Genomic DNA, 14,673 nt, shown 5'->3' on the forward strand with positions numbered 1-14,673 from the left:
TTCGTGATCTGCTGCATGAGAAAGTCCTTCCATGGTGGTTCAGTGCGTGGAAGAAAGCCCCTAAGAACCAGCTTACAAAGCAAAGCCTTACATTGCACCTCAGGGTCAATGATATTCAATCCCCCTTCTTGCTTAGACTTGATAATGGTTTCCCAAGCAACTCTAGCCCTGGTGTGTGCATTTCCATCAAGCCCTCACCAAAGAAAGTTCCGAATAAGGCGACAAAGCTGGCCAATGCAGCCCTTATGAAAAATCTAGTATGAAGCGAAAAACCAAGTCGTGGCTAGCAAAACTTGGTTAACCACCAAAGCTCTAGAGGCCAAGTCGAGCTTCTTCCTACTCCAGTGATGAAGTTTGCTTTAAATGCTTAAGAGGATTGGAGCAAATTGTTGTGCAGGGGAGATGTCAGCGCCCACCTGACAACCAAGGTATCTGGCAGAGCATCCTCTCTCAATCCAAGTAAAACCAACATCTGTACCCCAATCAGCAAAGAGGAGAATCACTGATCGAAAAACCGACTGACTTATGCCAATTGATTATAGCTCCTGCTGCCAAACAAAAGGCCTCCAAGGCTGTCCGAAAAGAACATAAACAAGCATGTGAAGCCTCAAGGAACAACGCCATATCATCTGCTAACTCAGAGTCCAAAAACTCTTCCTCTGTGCATAAAGGCAGCTTGAGACCCACCACACGAGGGGCAGCCTGAAGAAACCTGCTCATAGCCTCAGCTACAATGAGGTATAGTAAAGGGGCTAGGGGACAGCCTTGCCTCACTGAACGGAAAATCTGAAAACGCTCACCGCGCCCTCCACAGGCTAAAACAGTGCTATCAGCCTCCTTGTATAGGCAAGACACCCCTCTGATTCAGTTTTGGGAAAACCCCATGTGTGCCATAGTGCCCTCCAAAAAACCCCAATCCACTCTGTCATAAGCTTTTTCAAAATCAAGCAAAAGAATGGCAAGAGGCTACTGACTAGACTTTGCCCACTCGATAGCTTCCCAGAAATAAAAAATGTTATCAAATATACTCCTTCCTTGGAGGAAACCATTCTGGGTATCATGGATAGTCCTTTGGAGAATCGGCTGCAACCTTATACTCAAGGCTTTAGCTAAGATTTTATATGCAGATCCAAGGAGGGTGATGGGCCTTCATTGCTTGATGTCAGTCTTGTCCCCACTCTTGGGGATAAGGTGAATCAGCCCCTCCGTGAGGTATGAAGGCATCATACCCATAGTTGCTAGGCGTTTCAGAAACGGCAGGTATGAAACGGGTTTCATACGTTTTGAAACGTTTCATAAAAGGTAAGAAACGGGTATAAAAAGGTTTCATACAAAATAGAAAAAACATGTATATTTTTAACTTGAAATATAGAAAAGAAAAAACTGTTGACATAACTTATAAGAGACCACATTGAATTCATTTCAATAAAAACAAAATACATGTAAGATATGATGATATCACAAATCACGTGGGTGACCACTGATAACTAAGCAGAAATCAAAAGGATCACCACGTGGGTGATGAGTCATGACTCAAAATCCAAGATCAAAATAAATAGCATGTCCAAAGCTCAAACTAAATAACATGTCCAAATAAAATGATACTGGCAGCAACTGCTAGCTACTATCTGCATCCTCATGCTCATCCTCATCTGCATCTTTTGCCTTTGCAGCCTCACTCTCAAGGTCACTGCCGGTAGCCGAGTCCTCAAATGCCTCATCCTCTAGAGGTGCAGGTGCACCACTAGTACTAGCCTCTCGAGAAGATCGTGTAGTGCGAGCCGGAGCCATGATCTCCTCATAGAGCATAGAATAGATGTCTCTCTCCTCCTGAGGAATGTCGGGAATCTCCTTGCACTTCATGATATCAATCTTATCTGGATTCACTTGGCGAGGCTCAATGGGATGACCCTTTTGTTCTAGCAATAAGAGATTGCAATGACAAAAGACAAGCCTCTCCAATTGTGCTGAGGAGAGTCTATTTCTCATTTTCGTGTGAAAAAGAGCCCATGTACTCCAGTTTCTCTCACAAGGCCTTGAACTGCAATCCTGGGAGAGAACTCTCAATGCAATCCGTCTCTACATTGTACACAAAAAAAAATAAAAAAATAAAAAAAATAAAAAAAATAAAAAAAAATTGGATGATGAAAAAAACGCGTTTCATACAGGACGAAACGTTTTGAAACGTTTCGTATGTTTCGAACTTGTATGAAACGCGTTTCTATGCAACTGTGATCATACCCGACAACCACATTTCCTGAAGGGGGCAACAGTGATAGCATCTCCAATATGATCCCAAAAAAGAATAAAGAAGGCGGGAGAAAGACCATCATCCCTTGGGCATGAACCACTGGAAAGAGCATGCAGTGCGTGAAGGAATTCATCCTTCGAGAAAGGGGCATCCAGGGAAGAACACATAGCATCTGTAATGAGCCTGGGCATGCACTCCCAAACTTTCTGCCGTGCCACAGCTCTCTGAGGAGAGGGCACCTCTCCAGTCAACAAAGACCGATAAAATTCTGAAGCAATACCCCTCACCTTATCAGGCTCAATCTGAACCTCACCCTGTGAGTCCTGCAACAAGTACCTCACAGAATCCCTGCTATGGGAAAACCTGTGCGCTGAAAAAAACTCTTTGTTGCATCTGCCACCCATCTGAGTCCAAAAGGCCTCGTTCGCATGAAAGGCGAACTCAGCCCTCCTGTCCATGGCTAACTGTAGCTCTGTAGCTAGAGTAGGGAAGAAAGAATATCTTCCTCGAGCCCAATGGCAAAGGGCTGCCCTTCAAAACCTCTGAGGCTGCGTCCTCAGAATCAAAATCCACTTGGAAGAAACCTCTTCCAAGCAACCTGACATCTCGAAAGTGTAGAGCGAGGTCGGAGGGCAGAGCCGCTAGGACCCAATCCCGAGGCTAGAGACAGGACGGGTGAGATCCAAAGATTCTGGCAATGAGGGTCGTTTTGGAGTCTTTCTCTATTTCGGTGTAGAGGACCGCAAGCTCGGCTTCGGAAAAAACAATGGTTCGCCCAGCCGAGGGAGAATGATTAGCCATGATGCTAATCGAAGAAAAAGGCCGACTTGAACCCGGATGAGGAGCAATCCGAACCAAGGGGAAGAGGTAGGCAAGGAGGCGGAGGAAAGGAAGGGAGGGTGGAAAAGGGAAAAGCAAAAGGGAAAGGGAGGCAAGGGGGAGATGGCTGGACGCAAAGGCGAAGACGGGCGGGGGAAGGGCAGCACAACAGGGCTGCGCAGAGGGAAGAGGCGGAGGAAGGAGGGGAGGCAGGGAGAGGAGCGGAGGCGAAACAGCGCAAACTAGAGGGCGAAGAAGGGCGGGCAGAGGCAGGGGCGAACAGTGGGGAAGGATGAGGCGAAGAAGGGCGGGCAGAGGCAGGGGAGAATGGCGATGGAGGAAGGATGGGAGGCTGAGTGTGGATGGGGGCGAAGCAGGCACAGAGGCGGAGGGGCGCAGCGATGGAGGAAGGGAGGGAGGCGGAGGAAGGAGGGGGCGAAGCAGCCACAAAGGCGGAGGGGCGCAGGTCAGGGTTCGGGGAGCTAGGCGGTCCTCTCTGCAGGCACACAGTTGGAGCTTGATAATTGAGTACTAGAGTTCTCTCCATTCCCACTGTTCTTCTGTGGGGTCTTGGGATTTGCTCATGTGCATGAACATATCCCACATCTTCAACATATGCTGCATCATGGGCTCCGGGTGAGCCCACTGTGGTTGTGACGAGGTGAGTCTTGTGAAGCTTCCTATATTGCTCTCTTCCCGAGTTCTCTTAGTGGATGGTTTAACAAGTTTTCTGGAGTCCTCTTAGTGGATGGTTTAACAAGTTTTCTGGAGTACTCTTAGTGGATGGTTTAACAAGTTTTTCGGAGTGTATATTAACCATCCACTAGAGTGGTGTGGGGGTATCTTATGTGTAGCTGAATAAACCATTCACAAGAAATTTTTTTACTGGTTACGCTCGTTATATGTAAAGCTTTGATACCAATGCTACATGCACTGCAGAAGTACTGAGGATGAAGGAGAGATTGAGGTTTTCACACACGTAATGAAGAGACTAAAGAGGAGAGAGAGAGATGATACACCAGATTGTGTCCCAATCCAACCCACTTAAGGGCCCCCACTGTAAGCGGTGTATTTGCTTGTATTACGAGTATATAGAGTACAACGAGATGCTGTAAAAATGTAGACTTGCTGGAGTGCCTTGATCGCTATGAAAATGTGTTTGGCTGAATGTCAACAACTATGCACATTGGGCTGCTGGACTTGCAGGGCCTGTTGCAAGTGGTGGAGAAGTTGACGCCAGCTTTGTGCTGCTCTTGGACAGCTGCTGATGCTCGGTGATCTTCTTTGCTCGAGTGCTTGAAGGCTTGGTCTTCAATACTGGAGAGATGAATAATGAGGGAACCCGAGTTTGAAGAATTCGTTGATGCAGTCAGCGAGCCCTACACTTTGGAAATGGAAAATCTGCTCTTTGGTGGCTGACTCTGGATCCTTCTTATGAGTCTTTTGGGCACCCTCTTTGTGTGAAAATTAGCTACCCATAACATATCCAGTCTGCCCACTTGGTGTCCAGCCTGGCCTGAAGCCCAAATGCACAGGCCTTTGTGTCCTCCTTTGCTGCCCAAAACTTGGGTATTCAGCTTTGCACTTGACCTAATAGTTCTGGACACCAGTCAACTCTGTCCGGTGCTGCCTGGCCCTTTGCCTAATAAGCTGTTTGCACCTTTGTACAAAGTGGGTTTTAACTGCGTGCGGGACAATGCAGATACTTGACATTATTGTAATTTTTTTAATAGACCTTTTGAACATGTAGGAGAACACAAACAATAAAATAATTTTTTTGTCTTTTAAAGCCCAGTGTTTAAAGACACAGAAAAAGCATGGATTATGATGAGAGCTTAAGGCAACATTAGAGTGACCAGTTGCATGATCTATAATTTTCTTTATGATTAGAGTTATGAATCTTTCATGTCTTTAGTGTGGTTAATACAAGTATCTGATTTCAGTTTAAACACTTTGTATATGCATGGTGTGCAAGGTAGTACAAGTATCTGATTTCAGTTTAAACACTTTGTATATGCATGGTGTGCAAGGTAGTGCCTTGATGAAAGAGATTGGACAAGCCACAGAATTGACTTCGAGCAAAGTTTTCATGAGGAAATGCAAGGTGAGATCATTCAACCAACATATGGTGTTAAATTTTCAATGTCGAATTGTGATGGTTCATTGAATGGTTGTATGTTCTGAGGTTGATTTGTAAAAGGGTCAATAACTTTTTAGAATATGTCAAAATAGTGTGTGGTTATTATTGGCACTCTTGGGGCCACATGTTTGGCACGATTTTGGACCACACACATCATGTGGTGGTTGGTTGTTTGCTTATTGCAACTATATATTGGGATGTATCTGTTAGAAGTCATCTTCTGTCTATTTTTATACACCAAGGCCTTTGTTGTGGGTGTGCCCGCCCTTATGAGGTGTTTTCTCATTTTTCCCCACTCTCCGTATTTTTCCCCCATTTTTCCCTATTTTTTCTATGGCTTGGGTGGCTTCCCTGTGTTGGCAGGAGGGCCTTTGTGCTGGCCGACTGTACCTTCAAGAACCTAACCTCATATCTGTTCAGGCCGACTCAGGACAGCTGGCCGAATGAGTGTATTTGCTGGTCGTGGAGGTTCAGGGCCAGTCGCCTGCCTTTAGCACAGGCCGACTGGGTATTTGGGGCCATATAAAATGGCCCCATGGGCCCCATTCCATTTTGTATCATTCTCGGGATCTTCTTGTGTACACGCCTCTATCTCTCTCTCTCTCTTGTGCTGTGATTTTTTGCACTGCGTTTTGCTCGTGTTCCAGATCTGGTCAACATCTCCGCTGCGTATTTTGACATGGTATCAGAGCCTAGGCTCTAGATAGTTCTTGGGATTTGTGTGAGCAAGAGGGGGACTGTTGTGTTGCTGATTGGTGGACCATATGGGACTGTTCGGGAAGAGGAGAAGCAAGAGGATGGCGGGCTGATTTGCTGGACAGCCACTTGCAGGTGTTAGTTCTTCTTTGTTCCCACCCACCCACCCTTTTCAGTGTACATCCCTGCAATGGAAGATTTGTTTGGGATGGCCGAGAGGCATGTGAAGATCCCGACACTCCCCACGTTCCCGGTGGACCGTCAGTTGGACGGGAACAACTACGGCATATGGAAGGTTATGATGGAATCTGTTCTGGAGTCTTACGACCTCGCTGATTTCGTCGTTGTTGGGTTCCACGGCCGGAAGTAGAGGAAGGGGAGTTACCGTCGATCCGAAAGGACCGGGAGGCACAGATGTGGGATCGTGTCAACGCCAGGGTCCGTTCGTTTATCTTTCTCAACTGCACACCGCAGGTAATCAATCATGTAAAGCATATGACGTTGGCCAGAGGTATATGGCAGCATTTGGCCTCTCTTTACAACAGGATATCACCCATGAAGAGAATCTCCTTGGAAGTGCAGATGCGGGTTATGAACCCTGCAAAGTCCTCGACGATGCGGGAACACATTAACAAGCTGCAGGCTCTTCATCACGAAGTTCTTCAGGCTGGGAAGGAGATATCGTCAGAGGACATGGCCATAACGTTGCTGTCACACTTGCCCTCTCAGTACTCAGCATTCTACTCGTCTTTGATTACCAGTGGTTGGCAGGCTCAGCACCATCACGTGGGAGGAGCTGTTCCCATGGTCCTGGACCAGGAGGAACGATTCACGAACCCTCCTTAGGGTGGAGGTTCGGAGGCCTTAACTGGCCAACGGTCGAAAGGTCGTAACACGGGCAAAGGGAAGGCTTCGTCGGAGAAGTCTTCTGAGAAGAAGTCCGTTACTGATTGCGAAAAACTGAAGGCAGAGAGGACCTGTAATGATTGTGGTGAGAAAGGCCACTATTGGAGGTAGTGTCCCAAGCGGAAGACCGAGAAGGGTGAAGATTCCTCAGCAGCAATCATGAAGTCTTCGGCTTTTGTGCACCTGGAGGTGGTGGACATGGATGTTTCATTTTCTTCAGGCAGGGAGGAGATTGGAGGACTCTCCGCAACGGATACTCGGGAGTGGATTCTAGATAGTGGTGCTTCTAGGCACATGACTCCTTCTCGTTTCGGTTTACAGGATCTTTGCAGGTTTTCTGGTCACATTCTTACTAGGGATACATCCACTATCCCAGTTCACAGTGAGGGCAGGTTGGAGATAGTTTCCGATGGCAGAGGGGGGAAGCATTCCTCCCAAGTGTTGTATGTTCCGTCACTTGGTTTTCATCTGTTGTCAGTGCATTAGGTTTGCAAGACTCGCATACGGGTGGAGTTTGATTAGCACTTTGTTGCTCTCCGGGACGAAGCAACAGGCCAGGTAGTTTGGGAAGGCGGAGTGGAGAATGGAGTTTACAAGCTTTCAGCACTCTCTCTCCCAGGTCCTCAAGTTTGTGATGAGTGGCAGTCTGGTAATGGCCGCTTAAGTGTGGATACGCTGCAGATACAGGCTTTCCGAGACCAGATGGTGGATAGCTTGCCAGTGGATGGCAGCAGTTGGCAGGAACTCTCCAGTACTGATGTTGGTAGTTCTTGTGTTTGTCAGTCAGTAGAAACTGAACACGTCACTTATGCTCTGATGTCTCGTAGTATTCGGGACAAAGAACCTCCTGTAGATGAGGATGTTCTTTCCACGGGGACCTTTCGAAAAGTCAGGCAGGTGGCAGTTGATTACTTGCAGAAGGAGGTGCATACCCCAGGCTTTGTGGTTCCGGATTCAGAGGGGGTGGTTGACAGGTTTCAGAAGGCCTTGCGTGGTCTTCATCAGGTTTCCGGGACTTGGTTTTGCACCGTAACAGGTGTTGATCCTTGTGAGCAGTGTGATGCCTTTTTGACTCAGAAGCATAATGGTTCATTGATCTAGTTGATGGACACCAGTTTGGATGGGAGCTTTGTGATGAGGCAGTTGAGCTCATGGTTGCAGATGACTCTTCGGGAGGCAGGATTGCGTTTCCTGTGGTTTCTGCGGCATGCAAAGGATCATGGATTCTTGTACACAGGATTGGGATTGATTGATGGAGTCCGACTCCACGGTTGGAGTGACTCAGTTTGGGGAGGAGATCCGGAGACGAGGAGATCTACTTCAGGCCCAGGAGCAGTTTTACGTAGCAGTAAGAGGCAGTCATCTTTTGCCTTGTCGAGGACAGAGGCAGAGTACTGGCCTGCTTGTAATGCTGCTTGTGAGGTGGTGGGGATGCAGAGGTTGCATTGCAAGTTTGGGCTTCCATTGGAGGAACCCATGGTCATCCAGAGGCACTTTGTTCGTGAACAGATCGTTGACATCTTGCTAGAGTTTTGTTCAACGGAGGACAGTACGATGGACCTCTTGACGAAGTCGCTATCTCAGGATTTGCTTAGGCGGCACCCCAGCTCCTTGTGGTTGGTTACACAGCTAGGAGCTGAGAGGGGGTGTTAGAAGTCATCTCCTGTCTATTTTTATACACCAGGGCCTTTGTTGAAAGTGTGCCCGCCCTTATGAGGTGTTTTCTCATTTTTCCCCACTCTCCATATTTTCCCCCCATTTTTTCCTATTTTTTCTATGGCTTGGGTGCCTTCCCTGTGTTGGTAGAAGGGCCTTTGTGCTGGCCGACTATACCTTCAAGAACCCGACCTCATATCTGTTCAGGCTGACTCAGGACAGCTGGCCGACTGAGTGTATTTGCTGGTCGTGGAGGTTCAGGGCCAGTCGGCTGCCTTTAGCACAGGCCGACTGGGTATTTGGGGCCATATAAAATGGCCCCATGGCCCCCATTCCATTTTGTATCATTCTCGGGATCTTCTTGTGTACACGCCTCTATCTCTCTCTCTCTTGTGCTGTGATTTTCTGCACTGCGTTTTGCTCTTGTGTTCCTAGATCTGGTCAACATCTCCACTGCGTATATTGACAGTATCTTGGTGCCTAGATTATGAGAGTGATTCTAATGCAATTAGCTTTTATTCTTAATCTTTGATTGTCCCATTTGCTTAATTATCTTTTTAAGTAGGTTGATTATTAGCAAAGGAGCATAATTCTTGCTTTGAGCCTTCCTAGACACCATGATTTTGTCATAGTATCAAAGCCTCCTAGGTCTAGGTCAAAATAACTTCACTCAAGATTAAGCAATGATTAGTGTAAGATTAGTGATTCTTCTTGGTACTTTTAGGATTTGTGTAGTGTGAAGCTCTCTACTCCCTTCCACAATTATCTCCCATTTTTATTCTTTGTGTAGGTGTTGCCTTGTAGCTTTGAGTTTGTTGAAAGAGATTTATCTCCATTGTAGTACTTAGATGAGCGAGAGAGAGAGAGAGAGAGAGAGAGAGAGAGAGAGAGAGAGAGATTTTATTAACGTCTTCCAAAAGACCGAACTCGGCCTATGAGACAAATCGGAGTACCTGTATGGGGTATCCTCTGTCATCCCAACAAAATGAAAAAGCACTGAATAAAAAAAAGTTGAATCTCCTAGCTACACATCCTAATCACACACTAATCTACTCTAATGACATTGCTAATCTAAGGTGGATGGAAATAAAGGACACTCATTGTGAGTGTGTGCTAATTAAGATTAGACTCAAGTTCAATTAGGTAACAAGATGGAAACTTGTACTCATAAAAAGACTTGAGATTTGCTTGTATTCCATTGCTTGAAATGTTCCCCTTTTATATGAGAAGAGTACAATTTGGCTTTTCTCTTGCATGTGGGATGATTCTCAACTCTTATCACATTCTCTCTAGCTCTCATGTCACCTCAAATCTCAACACCCCTCTTTTTTTGATGGTGACTTGACCTATCTTTGTGGCCTAGAGGTTATCTCTAAGAGTGAGATCCTCCCCTTGATAGAGACTTGATCTATCTTTGAGTTCTAGAGGTCTCTTCTAAGAGTAGGGTTACAAATTTTGGCTATTTCTTCTACCTTGGTTAGATCATTGATATCAGAGGATAAGACATACAATGTTTTTAGAGGACAGTTTTGGAGCTAGAGGCATCTTGAATTGCATTTTCTGGCACAAAGCGATCTTCTTCCATATAGTTGTTTTCTTGATTCTGTTTGGAGTAGCAATGTTCTTCCAAGTGCTCAATCCTTCCACAAGCATTACAAATTCTTTTTGGCTTGTTTTTGAAATGACAATTTGCAAAGATGTGACCAAGCTTGATTACATCCGACAGTTTTTCCTCTTCCAACATACAAAGCATCTTGATTGATCCTTGAGTGACATTTGATGTTCTTTTGAGTTTAGACTTGTGCTCAAGTAGTGAAGATTCAACTTCAGTTAGAGTTTTGTCGACATTTTTTAGTGTGGACACAAGAACGTCATAGAGGATTTTGTCGACACTGAGAGGAGAACTGCAACTGCTTCATCTTCTTCTTAATTCTTGCTAGTTGTTGCTTGAGTGCCTTGAACTACTTGATGTGAGTCACCATTGTGTCAGATTTTTTTTTTTTTTTTTTTTTGGGGTTCAATCTGTAAAACTGCATCCAAAGGTTAATCTTGGAGCTCTTGGTTTCACTTCCAAAGACCTTGTTGAGTTACTCCACGCCTTCTTGGCATCTTTTATCCCTGCAATTTGATGTATAACTTCATCTCCCAAGCTCTGAGCTATTATGCCAAGCGCTTTGTGATTGTTGAATGTGTTAAGTGATGTGCTATCACGATCTTCACTAGGGTCAATTAGATCCCATAGCCCTTTTCTCATCAATGTGTACATGGTTTTCATTTGGCAAGTGTAAAAACCATCCCCATTAAACCTATTTTATTCTAATGTGAGTCTCTCCATCATATATGACAAGCGGGTCTTACCGACAATATCGGTAGTGTCTATCCCTTTTTACAATATGCGATGATGCAATGTAAGAGAGAGATTATTTATGACAATGCTTGTGTGCCCAACAGGTGTGAACACCCCCTATATGTGAGACCAATTGTGTGTGGACACATCCTTATAGAAGTCTTTTTAGACCTTAGCTTTTTTTTAATAAGAAAAATTACAACCTTATCTTGAAGCGACAACCGTTTGCTGATTTCTTGCTCGTCTCTCTGCTCACTGCGGTTGCATGTCTTCATTTGTTGCTGGACTCGGCTGATTTCTTGTCCTTTTTTCGGTCGCTGCTGCACTCGGTGGCCTACATTGCTTTGTCTCTATTTTGAAGGGTGGTGATGAATTGTTTCTTGGATGTGCGCTGCACGACCTCTTGCAGTTGTGTGGAGGCATGCTAGAGACTATTGCTATGCTGGTGCATTGATTTTGCAGGTTCTCGACCTCTGTCCAGCTCGATGCTCGCCCTTGGTGGTGTTGCGCTCCTACCCAATGTGCTTCATGCTATTGCTGCTTTGTTGTTGCACACAAAGCTAGAGTCACCTCCTCCTTGTTCATGCCATTGTTATTGCAAGCTCTTGCTTTGTTGGGAATGCACTACAATCCTAATGAAGCCCTAATGGAGCATGGAAAGAGAAGAGAAATGGAACCCCAAAGAAATTCTAAATGATTGCTAATCACCTTCTAAGCCCTAATCAAATGCTAATGATCTGAACCTAAGGTAGGAGAGCTAGACCTAAGCTCTGATATCATGTTAAAAACATGGATCGAGCTCTCTTAACTACACGTTCTAATCACACACTAATCTACTCTAATGACATTGTTAATCTAAGGTGGATAGAAATAAAGAACACTCATTGTGAGTGTGTGCTGATTAAGATTAGACTCAAGTTCAGTTAGGTTACAAGATGGAAACTTGTATTCATAAAAAGACTTGAGATGTGCTGCTTGTATTCCATTGCTTGGAATGATACCATGTTAAAAGCATGGATCGAGCTCTCCTAACTACACATCCTAATCACACACTTATCTACTCTAATGACATTGCTAATCTAAGGTGGATGGACATGAAGGACATTCATTGTGAGTGTGTGCTAATTAAGGTTAGACTCAAGTTCAGTTAGGTTACAAGATGGAAACTTGTACTCATAAAAAGACTTGAGATGTTGTGCTTGTATTCCATTGCTTGAAATGTCTCCTTTTTATATGAGGAGAGTATAATTTGGCTTTTATATGAGGATGCCGATCATGGGTGATATGAGAGGACTAGAGATGTTGATAGTATGCTGTGACGATGAGGTTGCTTGATGGCGGACGAGGATCTCTTGAATCCGGGGCCGATGATGAACTAGGGGTGGTCGTGGTTCGATGGGGCAAGGGCGTCTAGTTCTTTGGAGTGTGCGTGCTCGATTTGAAGGGACTCCCTTGGGCCCGTTGTTGTGAGGGGGCACTGTGGTATAGGCTCCCGTATCCATTGTGGTGGTATATGGTGCCTTCCTACCCATCCCTCTAGGGTGGAAAAAAATGGTGATGGTAACCTGAGACTAGGGCTGTTGGACGCAAGGATCTTTGAGTAGTGACTCTCTATGTGTCTGCTGAGCTCCAATAGGAAGAGTCCAAGGCACCTCTATTGATTTGGGTACTCCATGATCTGGGATAAGGGTCCAAAGCTCTCTGTGAATAGACATTGAAATCTCTCTCTAATCTCACAATAGACTGGGCACTGGCAAACATTGTGCTCCAACTCAATCCTCGTCTGTTAGAGTCTACATGTCCTGTCCTCTCTAGGTATCCGCTCAACTTTGCGAGTCTCTATCCTCAGTCTATGGGATGATATCCTAAGCTGGCCAGTGGCTATTCTCATAGCATGGGACATGAACGCATCGAGATAACTTGGTCTGTATATCGAACCATCTGTTGTGAGTCTCAAGAAATGATCTTTGTAGTATTGCATCTTGGTAGGCAATGGACCTACCGGTGTGATCCATTTGTTACGTGTGTATAGCCCTAGTAGATCGTCTCGGATCACGCGGTTCCTGTTCTCGTGTAAGCCTAATGTATGGGGAATCTAAGTCATACTGAAATGGAGGGAGCTGGTCCATGTGTAATCCATGTACCTGAAACCAGGTGAGTATTGTGCCATACCAAGATGAATGCTCTCCTCCCGCTATCCGTTTTTATGATTGTAGTGCAAGTCAGGGGAGTCGAAGTGGATCCTTCTCCCTCACCCTCTGTATATAATTGACCGTCTGGAATAGGGCCTCCATCAACATAGTAGCCGTAGATGTGGTGGGGAATAGATAGCTTGTTGTGTATCATCCGTGATAGCATCATGAATTTGAGGACGCTCTATGCGCTGCCAATCTCCCTTCTAGTGCCCAGAAGGGAGCTGCATATATAGTGCCAGGGTGACTAGGGTGTTGAAAAGCCAACCCTTCGTCGTGGGCTCTTGAAAATGCACCTGGTGTCATGACCCTGTGTTTTTCTCTGGACAGTATGCAGGTGTGCACGGGGACATAGTGGAGAGTGTGAATGGCATCAGTTTGGAGTTAAAAAGGAAACCCATGTGTGGACAACCCCAAGTGTGAAGGGGACAAAGAGAATTTAATTTAAAAGGTTTTATAACCTTTGGTGGCCCAAAAGCTAATTTTGGGAGGCTACTCCACTTCTGGGAGACGCGCTTTTCTCTCTCATGTTTTTTGGGAGGCGCCAGCTGCATGTTTAGGGGTATGCTTTTTCTATGGGAGACTGACGGGCTGGTTGGGCTGCAGCATAGGGAGGTGTGCTTTTCTCTTGGACGGTTGGTCAGCAGGGCGCACAGGACTGAAGCGTGCTCTCTTTCTCTCTCTCTCTCTCTCTCCCTTGGAGGGTGGTAGGCAGACTGCAGGCAGCGCATAGTTCAGCAGGGAGCACAGGCGGGTAGACTGCAGGCAGCGTACTGTTCAGCAGGCTCACCCAGCAGGCTCACCCACGGGCTTCTCTTCCCCTCTCTTGCTACAAGTCGGGTAGCAGCACACACAGGCCCCTTTCTTTTGCGCAACAGACCGGCGGGCTGAACTGCCATCTCTCTCTCTCTCTCTCTCTCTCTCTCTTGCTAGGAGGCGGGGCTGGATTGAGCATGTTTTCTCTCTCTTTGAGGACTGGCAGGGCTGGACAGCAGGGAGCGTCGGGTTGGACAGCAGCCTTGCCCATGCGTTTTTCTTTCTCTCTCTCTCTCTCTCTCTCTTTTGGGAGGAGGGGTTTGGCAGCTTGGAGAGTGGATTCCAGGGATTTTTTATGGGCTGTTTTTGTTTGGCAGCAAATTTAGCTATGTGCTTGGGTTTCCGGCTGCAAGTATAGGTCAACTGAATGTGTTCCTTGGCATGGGAGTGATGCAAGCTCGCATGGCTGCATGCTCATGGAGCAGATTGTTTTCTTCTTGCTGGAAATGAACAGAGGGACCTACAATTATGGGCATCTCTAAGTTTCCAGATGTTTCATGAGGGAACATGTAACTAGATGTATGCCGTTGTTGGCACTGTTGTTGAATGGTGTTGTGAATGGTTCTATATGGAAACAGGACAAAGGTTTCAAAGGGAAGCATGCCTAAGGGTTTCACGGGAAACAGGTCGTAGGTTTCTCGAGGAAACATGTTTATGGTTCTCTAGGAGATAGGTCACATGCAGGCAAAAGGTACAGGACACATGTTTGGTACAGCCTTGCTACTGATTGGATAGGGGACAAGGAATCCATGACAGAGATGGATAGTATCCTTGGAAGGTAGAGAGGGTTGGTACAGGTGTGTCGACTGTATGGTATGCTGTGCTGTGATTCGAGTTCTCTTTTGGGAGA

At 45.9% G+C, this 14,673-nt stretch overlaps 1 protein-coding gene across 13 annotated transcripts in view; it reads left to right on the top strand.

Annotated features, from left to right (window-relative positions):
- The window catches only part of LOC147635820 (Ribosomal protein L7Ae/L30e/S12e/Gadd45 family protein), a 78,091-nt gene that overhangs the window by 27,217 nt on the left and 36,201 nt on the right, over window positions 1-14,673 (top strand). For 11 of the 13 annotated variants that reach the window (XR_015266421.1, XR_015266422.1, XR_015266420.1 and 8 more), the window contains one exon: window positions 5,105-5,174. Coding sequence is in view for 10 of the 13 variants with exons in the window: in XM_086801174.1 (XP_086657300.1) it covers window positions 5,105-5,174 (70 nt within the window). In the remaining 3 variants the exon portion in view is untranslated. Of the gene's footprint in view, window positions 1-3,864; window positions 5,046-5,100; window positions 5,175-14,673 lie in introns of those variants that run through there. The other 2 variants (XM_086801177.1, XM_086801173.1) reach the window with 2 other exon arrangements.

Source organism: Cibotium barometz, chromosome 8 (genome assembly GCF_041138505.1).
Source record: "Cibotium barometz isolate CiBa-2024 chromosome 8, ASM4113850v1, whole genome shotgun sequence".
NCBI lineage: Eukaryota > Viridiplantae > Streptophyta > Polypodiopsida > Cyatheales > Cibotiaceae > Cibotium > Cibotium barometz.